Source organism: Stegodyphus dumicola, chromosome 1 (genome assembly GCF_044657685.1).
Source record: "Stegodyphus dumicola isolate Sdum_Otavi_A_Nest chromosome 1, ASM4465768v1".
NCBI classification, from domain to species: Eukaryota; Metazoa; Arthropoda; class Arachnida; order Araneae; family Eresidae; genus Stegodyphus; species Stegodyphus dumicola.
Genome location: NC_140768.1, coordinates 29,135,471 through 29,148,067, shown reverse-complemented (window position 1 = coordinate 29,148,067; position 12,597 = coordinate 29,135,471). Strand labels below are relative to the sequence as shown.

General features: G+C 35.3%; 1 protein-coding gene across 1 annotated transcript in view; it reads left to right on the top strand.

The window, feature by feature from the left end:
* Nucleotides 1-12,597, top strand: part of LOC118197178 (synaptogenesis protein syg-2-like) — a 289,538-nt gene that overhangs the window by 254,381 nt on the left and 22,560 nt on the right. The window contains exon 9 of the mRNA XM_085817873.1: nucleotides 9,579-9,606. Within this exon, the coding sequence (XP_085673999.1) occupies nucleotides 9,579-9,606 (28 nt within the window). The remainder of the gene's footprint in view (nucleotides 1-9,578; nucleotides 9,607-12,597) is intronic.

Sequence of the window (12,597 nt, the reverse complement as noted above, 5' to 3'; positions counted from 1 at the left end):
AATTGCATTAAATAATTATCATAAGCTACATGTTATTAAATTTAAAATAGAAAGGAAATATTTTAAGTTTAATTGTTCGAAAAGAAATGAAAATAATGTAAGATGCGACCTCATTTACGTAATTTAATTTATTTAGGGGGGAGGCATAAGTTTTTCAATAGAATTCTCTGGAGAGATTTGTTTTGTAATAAATCCATTCATTCTAATTAAAGCTACAAAAAATTATGTTCCACTTCATTTCTTTGAGTTAGAAAAGAAGTTGTCGCACAAAGGATTTGAATTCATTCTTCGATAAAGGAAACATAAAAATTGTTAACTCAAGGATTCTCCATTTTATTGAAAAATTGGGTAAATATCAATAGCAGCGATGAAGTATGCTCTCAGTAAACGTTATTTTCCGGTTGGTTAGTAAACGGTTTGGAAACATTAATTTCAATTATTTTTTACAGTGCTTTGGATTTGTGCAAAACCTGGACTGATTTCAGTGTGTTTCATGAAATCCGATGCTAAAATTTTACCACCAAAAGCAAATAGAAAGTTTAATTAATCTGCATTCGAATACATGGAATATTTGCCTCCATTCGGAGATTCTTATTTCTTTCTGCATCTAGAGCGAATTAGAAAAAACTTATGTGTACTTTAGTTATTACACATAAATGAAGCGAGGTAATGACGTCCGTATTTTAAAAAAAGGAATATTTGGATTATGTTTATCATCAGATATTAAATGTAATACTTTACTTCCATTATATTTTTATTAACAGGACAAATTATCTCTGCAGAACTTACTTTATTCGAAATAACGGAAACAGAGATATTTCGGCTGGTGCTTTGTTTCGGGTGACCTATGGTGTGTCTAGATTTCATACAGAGAAAAATCTGCCGTGGCCACCACATGGCTTCTATATACGGCCTTTTAAATTACAGATATTTTTGCTGAATTTCCTATAAACTTATTTTCTGAAATTTCGATGTAGGTATACAGGGTGATCGTTTTTAAAGTGACAGTGTTTGGAGCGCCATGTAGCGCGATCTAATAGCCAAAATGGCACCAAACTTGGTATTTAGACTAATCAAGACATACACTCGTACAGTTAAATTATTAATGTTTATTTACTACATTAACTTGCCGGTGAGGAATTAGACCACATTCAATGTGAGCACCGTTCTCAGAGAAAACACTGTTCATTCTGTGCACAACGTTCTCCACAGCCGTATGTAACATATCACGAGGACTATTCCGCACTGTCTTTGTTCTGTTGTCCTTTAGAATAGACAAATTTGATACTCCACCAACATAAACTTGAGATTTCAAATAACCCCAGAGCCAAAAATCGCATGGCGTGAGGTCAGGGGAAAGAGGCGGCCATGCATCTGGAAAACTGCGACTTATGACTCTATCATCAGTGACGTTTTGGCGCAACAGCTGCTTTACCTTTTTACTAATGTGTAGCGGAGTACCATCCTGCATAATGATTGTCTGTTGGAGACTGTTTCTTTGCTGGATTTGTGGAATAACAAACGTTTGCAGCATTTCGTGGTACCTTTCTGCGTTTATGGTGCACATTTGGGTCCTGTCGGAATGATGATCTCAAAAACGAATGGCCCAATTACGAATTCTGCTGTGAAACCACACCAAGCAGTGACCTTTGGGGAATTTAATGGGATTTCGTGCACGGTTTGGGGCTGCTCAGAAATCCAAATTCGGCTATTTAAATGGCACTCATCTCTCCACAGAATGTAGCATGGGAAAGCATCATCAATTTCTACCCTGGCAAGAAACGATAGAGCGAATGTCACTCGCTTATCATAATCACTTGGTTTCAGTTCGTGCAAGCGGCTGATTTTGTAGGGGTAAAATCCAATAACGCGCCGCAAAACTTTCCATAGCGTGGAATAATTCATGTCCAATTCCAATAGTCGAGCTAAACCGCAGGCGCTGCTAGTACCAGCGATGGTTCCCTGCGATCCTTCGACAATTGCAGTTGCCACATCAGTTATTACATCTTCTGATGCTGGTTTACTTTACGTCCTCTCCCAGCGCGAATGGTCAGTAACTCCGTTTCCTCGAACTTCTTAATCATTTTCTTAAGACCATTCAGCGATAAAGGCCCCTTTCGTAATTTTTTTCTGGTTCGAAATTCCCGAGGAGCTGTGGATGCATTACATTAATTCATGTAATACAGCTTTACCAGTAACCGCACGTTCCGGTAACGTGAGAGGCATGTCCACTGGAGCTCGTTTACTTCAGCTGAGATTATTTGTCGGAGCTGTCTACTGCTTGCTTTTATAGCCCCTATTACTGGAGTTATCATAGCACAACATTTGCAGTTTTCTTTGAAACCCGTGTTTTATGCTAATTCTCGTTATTGTAAGCTACAGCAGCGCCACAAAATGCCCTAGCGGCAATTTTTGGAACTACATTTTTTTTTCACGAAATCCTTTTTCTCATGTCTTGATTAGTCTAAATACCCTGTAGCTCGATCTAATAGCCATTTCGGCTAATCGAGCTACAGGGCGCTCCAAACACTGTCACTTTAAAAAAGATCACCCTGTATTTGTCTTTTAATTAATTCAGTTCTCACATTGAGACAAGACAAAATTGTATAAAATTTCATAAAAAACTGTAAACTACAGATAAACATAAAACGTCAAATACAGTTAAAACAATTAAAAACAATTCTGACAATTAAAATTAGAATTTCCATTCAAAAATAAGCAATTAAGCCAACGGACAAGAAAGCAGATATTTCGGTGCACAAAACTGGAAATTTGCTTTTAGTCACACTCGGCAAAAAGACACTGAAGGTGAAAAACAGGTTTAATTTCCTATTCTACTAAGAAGTTTCAAATGTAAACAAATGGCGGTTTCGTTAGATCTAATGGCAATTAAACAACTTTTAAATTGTTGATAATTTTGCATGCAGATCTTGATCATGAGAACAACATAATTCAGTCACTTTTAAAGCAAAAAAAAATGCAGAATTTAACAAACATATAAGAATTAAATAACTGAACTCACTGAGGCATTGTACAATTATGCATAAAAACCACTTCAAAATATTGGTATGACATTTCAGAAACAGTCTGATTTTGTGTCAGAACACCTATGTTAGAACAATGCTATTTATAAATCCAACATATATAGTAAATTCAACATATATACTGCTTTGGAGACATGAAAAGCGCAAATTAAATTTCGTCAATCGCCCAGAAAAACGGGAGCTATAGAACTGCGTTTTTTTTTTGTGCTAGCTGTACTTTTATTTTCAGACAAACGTTATTAAATATCTAACATCCTATAAAACGCAAAGTGCATAACAACTTACGAAATGATTTTAAAATATTTAAACTATTTTCAGTTGACTTTTAATTATGTTGGTGCTTATAATTCTCTCAAAGAGCAAAAATTAACGAGAATTTTAAACGAGTATGGTTCAATAAGTTCCGTAAAACGTCATTTAAATCTCATTAGTATGTCATTTGAACCTCATCTATTTTCAACTGATCCCTTCGATCTAACATACAAAAAGAGTTTCATCATTCTCAAAATAGCTATCTATTCTACCACCTATTACGGAATCGCTTCGCATAAAGCATTTGCTTTTTATAGTGAAAGGTATTTATTATCTATGTAATGAGATAGGAAAAGTTTAGAAAGAAACATTAAAAAAAGTATTATCGTTCTTTGCACAACTTCTTAGACCTTTAAGTAAATGCTTTATGAGGAACTATGAAAGAATACTAGTAAATATTAATTTCTGGATTGGCATAACACGGCGTGTTATAAGTACACATAAAGGAATGGTAAAATTAAAACTATAATTTTGTCAATAATTCAACATTAGCTACCACTAATATTTTAAAATATAATTTCAACTATAATATGTTGAACTATAAATACAACCACAAGCATATTGGTTGCAGTAACGCTTATTTATGTGCTCAATATCAAATTTTAAATTTGGATTCACATGTCAAATCTATAATTCAAACTCAATTAATTTTTCTGTGTCATACTAGAATAAACTGAACTAAAACCGCGAATTAACTGAAACTTTCGATGAAAAAGCATTGAATCAGTATATCCTGAATACTAATAATATTCATTACCTCCTCTACCGACCTGTTTTATGTATTCGAGGTCAACTATATATTCTGTTGTGAAAATTAAGTTTGATCATGTTACTGCATATAAAAGTATTCAAAAGTTAAATTTTGTCGGGAGAATTTTATGCATGCGACTAGTCAAAGAGTTACTTGTGATAGTTACTTATAAGCATTGAAAGAAATGGCTTGAAAAAAATTCGTGAATTATTGTAAATAATATAGATATGTAAATACATTGTAATAAAATAAATCTTTATCAGTGTGGTATACATTTATTTCTGCTTTTAAGGTCAAAAATGGTTCCAGTGATTTATCTGAAAAGAAATTTTACCTAAAATGGCAGCAACCTCATGAAGTTGAATGAATGTATTCGAGTGTATCATGTATATATTGTTGCCTGTGCACTGGCTCGTAATAGATTCAATGCACACAGGTAACGATGATAGGTTGCTAAATTTTATTTCATCAAAATAAACACTTCAAAGTTCTAGAATTTTTCACAGAAATATTCGTATAGGTGTTCACAGTATCAGAGAACGCAATCAGTAGTTACACTTCAACTGATAACTTTAAACACAACGCAGTGTAAAGCGCATCTAAAGAAAAAGCTAACCTGGTGTGGTATTTCAGTTCACGCTGAACTAAAAACTCACAACAATAACAATTAAGCAACTGAGAGCGAATACTCTCTCTCCGGCTTTATATAGTTTTCAACCACCAGCGGAGATATTTATAGTACTTTCTGCTTCTCGAAATTACTGGAAGGCAATATGAGTGTCGAATTACTGTTGCAAATAATACAGTAATCAATTGCATTTATTCAGTTACAATACGTATTACGGTGATACAAGGACCGGACCAAAATTTCGCAAATGATCGCCAAGTTTGGCGACTTTTAGTGATTTTTTGTCATATATGGCAACAAAATAAACGTCAGAACCGTTGCCATCTTGGCGATATCTCGCCAATGACCGAGATACCCATGTACTCAATGTTAAATGGACTTGCCTCTGTAATCTTATTTTTCCGACATAGTTTATCCAAATTAAACTTCCCCAACTCAGAGGCCTGTGCACAGTGTTGTATGGGTCATAATGTGAAGAAATTTTAAAAACAGACACTTCAGATCATGCGCTCGAAATTTATTAAACAAAAAAATTAGTACAAGAAGTTGCCGATAGGTGGCGCTGCAGATCAAGAAGACATTCTACAAATGTTCTATATGTGTGCCGTGGTTCTCCACAGCTCTTTCCATTCGCAAAGCAGTGTGTCCCACAGCGTTCCACAACGAACGAAAGTCCACATGAATTCCACGAACATGTCGAATAATTGCGTCTTTCAGATGTGCCAAGGTCGCTGGGTGTTCTTGGTAGACCCGATCCTTTAAGAATCCCCATAACCAAAAGTCGCATGGCGTGAAATCAGGCGAGCGGGGAGGCCAAGCTGTAGGGAAACAGCGGCTGATCACACGTGCTTCGGTAAAAGTTGCCCGTAACACCTGTTGAACGCCACGAAAAATATGGGGAGGTGCACAATCCTGCATAAATATCGTGTCCTGGAGGCGGCCACTTGTTGCAGTACAGGGATCACAAACGTTGTCAAGATGTTCTGATACATTTTTCCTGTGACAAAGCAGGTTTTGAACCCTGTTGGAGTCACCTCTTCAAGAAAATAAGGCCCAATGACGAATGTTGCAGTGAAACCGCACCATGCAGTAACCTTTGGAGGGTTCAAGGGCACTTGATGGATTGCGCGCGGGGTTTCACTTGCCCAAATGCGGCAGTTGTGCGTATTCACTTGACCATTCAGGTGAAAATGGGCCGCATCCGTCCAAAGGATGTTCTAAGGCCAAGCAGCATCGACTTCCATTCTGGCAAGGAAGTGCAACGCAAATGTTTCCCGAACTACAGGATCCCCGTCGGACAGCTGATGACGACTATGGATTTTGTAAGGAAAATAACCGAGGATTCGACGCATCACACGCCAGACGGTCGTATAGGGCATATCAACAGCACGAGAAACAGTTGGCACACTGACAACACCATGTGGCAATTGGCTAGTGGGGTCCACGACCGCCAAAGCAACGTCTTTTACGCGTGCAGATTCCACAACCTGTCGTCCTCTACCTGGTAAAATTCCCAGCTGTCCCGTTCTTTCGAACTTCTTCATCATGTCTGGTAGAGCGCGTGGTGTCATTGGTCTTCGGCATAAGATCTTCAGCCGACGGAATGCTCTTATCGCAGCACAGGAGTTCTCTTCATTCTGGTAGAAAAGTTTCACTAAGTTCACTTTTAGCTTTGTCTTTCAAAGTCGCCATTGTGCATCAGCGAGCTGGAAACAACTGCCTGTGCAAGGCCTGTCTTCCACTTTTGTAGGGCTCGTCTTTTGGATACGTTGCGCAGAAGCTTTATTTCTGCAAATCACGCTGCTGCAATATGCACATTACTAGTGTTACAGCGCCACCTATTGGCAACTTCTTGTACTAATTTTTTTTGTGTAATAAATCTCGAGCGCATGACCTTAAGTGTCTGTTTTTTAAAATTTCATCACATTATGACCCATACAACACTCTGCACAGGCCTCTGAGTTGGGGAAGTTTAATTTGGATAACCTTGTATATGAATTATTTGTACTTAAAATAATATGTACTCAAAATATATGAAAATCGAAATAAAATGGATAAATTCGATACTATAATTTGTACTCAAAATATATGAAAATCGGAATAAAATTCATATATTCGATAGTATAATTTGTACTCATGTACTGACAAAGAGCAGCTGAAAGTACAGCAACCTTTTGCAATTTTTATAGTCTCGGTACACGCAAACAAACCATATTACGATATATATATTGTTGCGTTCCTTACGGTTCGTGGATTTCATGTGATTGTGATTAACGACAACACTTGATGAAGTGACACAGAATTTATTTAGCCATTATTACTCAGGATAGCTCCAAAAACACGTTCACAGACGTTGAAAAACTACTATAAACACGCTGAAACAATCAGCCACATAGCCTTCAGGCTAACAGGCTATAACGTTGAACCCAGCTTCACGACAAAGCACTACATTGCAGCTCCCGACTCGGTTTGCTCGTTCTCGTAACTCTACGTACTCTCGAGATGCACTCGAGACTACACTACAACTCGCGATGCACTCGATATTCCAACGACGCACACTCTCGATGCACCAATTCGCGATACTATCGACGACCAACTCGACACTAGATACTAGACGGATACTAGCTCGGCTGACTAGACTCAGCGATGCCCACTGTCGATGCACTTCACGATCCACTGACGAGACACTCGATAGACTGCTACATCGCGTACAAGCAGGGTTTATATAGCTTTTTGTCCTGCCTTCGAGAACATTCTGGGCCACACCGGTAAGAATTCGTCCCAGAATGTTTTTCATTAGTGTACTGAATTTCCCCAATTATCTCACCAAATGGGCGGTTTCGCGCCAAGTATGGCAACCATTATTGCCATTTTCTGGCAACCTTAAACCCACTTTGCGGGGAAGCTGTCTTACCGCGGCTGAGCATTTCGTAGCAATATGTTGCTGTAAAAGATGACTATAGCTTGATAAAGTTTATTTTATTGAATAGGAACACTTCACAGCTCTGGAAAATTCCACAAAAATCTTCGTTCAGCTTCTGATGTTGGGAGGCCCCCAACTTTTCAGCAATAGTAGTAGTGACTGCTATGAACTGGAAATTACACAGACTCTTAAGAAGGTTTTAACTCCCTTTTTATTTCACTTTAGAAATCACAGTTGCGTTCACTCGACGCTCAGAAACTATGCCGACCCGGCGGTTAAACAAAAATAGAAAAGTACAACTAAGAATACATGACAGGATGAATAACTAACGAAGTCACTATCTACGAGGCTCTATAATCGTAACTATCTTAACAGCGTTCTAACATACAGCTGAGATTCAGCAAACTTTCTGATTAAGAATTTGAAAGATTCAACGAACTGTCGAAATAGGCACACAGGCCGAAACGCGCGGTTCTTAAACTTTCTACCAAGCAACCTTCCCGCTCGTGATTCAAGAAGCACACTTACAATCTCGCTTCCCTTCTATTTAAACTCAATTACTTGTGCTAAAAATTTGAATACTCTGCTCGTTCTACTAAAATTTACATACTCTGGCATTGGCAATTCCAGGGGAAAGTAAAGGCTTGACAGGAAAGATAGCTTAAAATAAATGTTAGTTAAAATAAATATAAACCCTACAAGCTCTTCACAGAGTATAACAGAGTAGAATCAGTAGAGGCTGAACTTTCTCTAATATTCTGTCTGTTAGTGTCAGGTGACACGTGAGTGCATATTGGCCGAAGATCATTTTCACTCTTGTAGTTGAAGAAGGAGGCTCTATTTAACCTTCGAAACTACAGGGTGGTTATAATTAAAGTGACCCTATTCAGACCTCTCTAGAACCTGTTCTATTTATTGAATTTTGATGAAATTTGGCATATGTTATGTGGAACACGGGGAAACGATTTCTACAATAAAAACATTTCATAATCATCTTCTTCAAACCATTCCTCGACATGGGCCTTTCTCGCAATATCTTTTAATTCATGCAATGCAATTAAGATATTGCTGCCGTTCTGATAAAACAGTTTTACCAGTAAAGCTCGATCTTTCTTCTCTAAGGGAATGATTAACGATGATAAAAGCAGAATAATATTCTGGCTCTTACTGTCAAGTCTTTTTATAGGTTTGACTAGTTTGCGTAAGGAATTTTTGAAAACTGCCATCTGCTGGTAAAAATTTGAACTATTTTTTTATTGCCGAAATCTTTTTCCTCATAGTCCATATAACGTATACACCAAATTTCATCAAAATCCGGTAGGCAGAACGGGTTCTACGGGGATCTGAATAGGGTCACTTTTATGATACCCACCCTATATAATCCTACAATTTTACAATTGCACGCATATTACGCTTATACGTGTTGCTACAGCGTCCTTAAATTTTATTATTTGGCGTGTTTGTTTTGTTATGACTTTACGACAGAGAAGAAAAAATCAATTAAAAGCGTAAAAATTATCTGGATGATGTTATAATTAATTTTATTTAACAAATTTAATCTTGTGTCTTAGAAGCAGGATGTCGAAGCAAACGTTTTCAAACAATATTAAAAATAATTACAACAGAGAAAATAATTTTCAAGTTTGGTAAAATAATCGCATAAGCCGTAAAGATATATAACTGTAACATAATTCTGAGAAATTCTTGTGACTTTATTCAGCTTTCTGCAACGTGTGAACCATTGCTTTGGTCAACGATCTGTGTGAACCAATAATCTACGACACATTTTCTGTTATATTATCATTTGAACAACATTATCTTGAAAAAAAATAATCAATTATATTTAATAATTTGTATTCGTATACTTCCAGTAAAAGTGAAATTTAATAAGCATTTTATTTTTCTTTTCTCTTTGCTTAGCTAATCAAGACGCATCAAAGGACGATAAGTAAGTTATTATTTCATAACATATTTTATAAAAAGGGATTTTTTTATTAAAAACTTAATTTTTTTCTTGTTAAAATAATATGATATTGTTTGGAGGAAAACTGCCTGCCATATTCAATAAAATGCAAATTTTTTCTGGCAGTTTTCTTGTTTTTATTTGCGTTGTTCGATAATGAGCTCCAAAGATGATGTAAGAAAATGAAATTTCTAATTTAATTTCATTCCTTTTCCATTCAGAGTGTAAAAATCCATTCCAAAGAAGGAATTTCTTTGCGATTGAAATATTTCATTAGTAGCTCATGATATTTGAAAATGTGAAAGACCTTAATTTCAGATTAATTTGTGACGTTAATAAAATCTAATAACAATGTTTTATATTTTTACTTGTACTTTAAGGGCATTCGATGCATAATTTTACTATGGATGCACTTATAATGTCTGTAAATGTTCATACCTCATACACGTCTTCTCGATTTACATAATAAATATAAATTTATGTAAAGATATTGTTCTTTTTCACGCATTCAAAAATATGCTTTGCTAGCTTTGATCACAGGAAACTGTTTTGATGAATAATACTAGAAGTATACATAAAGATACGATGCTACTAAGAATTTCAGAGGCTGGTCACACATGTTTTAGACGATTTTTATTGTATTTACAAAAACATATAACCTAAAGCTTTTGTGTTTTAAATGCTCCATTTGATTACCCTTATAGCTTCACTATGTTTCTAAGCGTAGTTTCAAAGACTATAAAGCCGTTTTTTTAGCATCGAAAAAGCTATTTTATCCCATCCCTCTTGAACATAAGTCCAAGCAGGGTTGTAAGTTGATGACTGGACAATTCGCTTTTTAACCCGGCGGAAGTCGCACCAAGAAAAGTTACTAGAGCGAGCGTGTGGGGTATCACATACCCCAATATTTAAAATACGATAAAAATAGTTTTATTTAGTTTTAAAGCTGTTTTTCTTGTTCTCGTGTATTATAACTATGCGAATAATAATTGGGTTTCAAAAAATTAATTTCCAAAATAATCTTAGATTTAAAATTAAGATAAATGAAAATAACAAAAAAATTAACATCATGCCTCTAAGTTTCATTGCATCTCTAATACACCATGCTTATTTTATTTCTTCACACTTTGAACGAAATACATTCATGTGTTCTTGGCACAGAATGTTTTCCCATTTTAAACATTGCAATCACGTTCTTCTGTCCTTGGCCCTAGTACAAAAAATTATCACATCTTCCATACTTAGTTGTTTCGAATTTCATGTATTCGTTTTAATTCTTCGTCGAAACTTCTGCTTTTGCTTTGCATGCAGTACGTCAGTTTCTTGGTAAAGAATTAATCTCTGATCGTTGTTTAATACTTTTTTTCACTAATTGTAATGCTAAGTCCTTCAAAAACAGACTTCGGTTTCTGGTTGGTGAATTAGCAGTTGAATGTAATATAATTCAAGTATTTATTACAGCAACGTTCAGTACAGGAAAGAAAATTACCACTGGCCACCTTCTTGTTATTTGGTATATGAATAATTGGCTGACATTTCATTCCCCATATCCACTGCTCCTTTAGTCATATAAAAACATATAATTCCTGAAGTTTTATTTTCTCCAATATTATGATCTATAGTATGATCTTTATATAATGTTGAAAGCATAAAAACAGTTATTCCTTTGTTAGGAACATCAGATAATTATGTTTTATTTTTTTCGAAACCAAAACTGTGTAGAAAATATTCCTAGTTTCATCTTCAGTTTCCGAAATGCAATCTTCATCGCTTTCAAATATTTCTAATAAATCTCACAGGCGTTGCATCTCCAATTCATAGGGAGCCATTCTTTTTACCATAATGCAGTTAGAAATTTTTAAGAATTTAATGTCAAGTACTTTAAAATCGCTTGCGAGTAGAAATTTTTAAGAATTTAATGTCAAGTACTTTAAAATCGCTTGCGAGTAGAAATATTTACTGTTACTCTAGAAATAAATTTCTGAACTAAATATTCAGTCAGAAAAACACTTACGCGGACAGGCGCGTGGGGTGTGTAATATCCCAGTTCCAACAAAATACAGATAAATCATTTTCTGAAACACAAATCCAAAGAAAAAGCGGTTCTGAATGTCAACCACAACTAGAAACTCAGCTACTGAAAGCAACAGAGAATTTCAATTTCACAAGTGGTTTAGTAGGGACATGAGTGAAGGTCATGGCCTTGATACATGCTTCTTGTTCCACTTTTTCCAGAACATTAACATTGGGTTTTTAACGTGAGACTGCTTGTTTTGTATTGATGCAGTTCTAATAATTGATTACACTATAGGTAAAGAGGTATTTTATACCTGACAACTGGGTATAAAATATATTCTGAATAACATATAGAGCTGACACTAACAGTTTTCTGAACTCTTCTTAACTTTTCATTGCTGTTACTCGTATATCGAAAACCAGCAACAGTTATTGATAAACTCCTTTAAAAAAAACTTTCTTTAGATTCTTTGTACCGTGTTTCAAGACATTTTCTTCTCGATGATGATAATAAATGAATTTCTTTTATTGCGGTCATTTAAATATCAAGATACATATCTTGAAATATTTTTCTACTTTTATCCGAATACTTGTTTCTCATAGAGAATTCTGCAGCGTGTTCTGCTTTCGATGAGAAGTAGTGGAGAAAGACGATGCATATAACGTTTTTTCGCCTTTTTAAGATTCAAATCAGCATTAATCACTCTGTTTACAATTGGCACTGAGCATTATGCAACGGTCCTTTGAATTCGCAGATTATTTAGTTTTCAACATTAAAGTTTACACCTTTGCAACATTCGAAATATTCCGTTTTTTCGGCGATGCTGTGGAAGATATTATTACATTGTATTGCATTATTACTTTATTTCATTATTATTACTTTATTACATTGTATTACTTTATTACATTGTATTACTTTATTACATTGTATTACTTTATTACATTATTATTATTACTTTA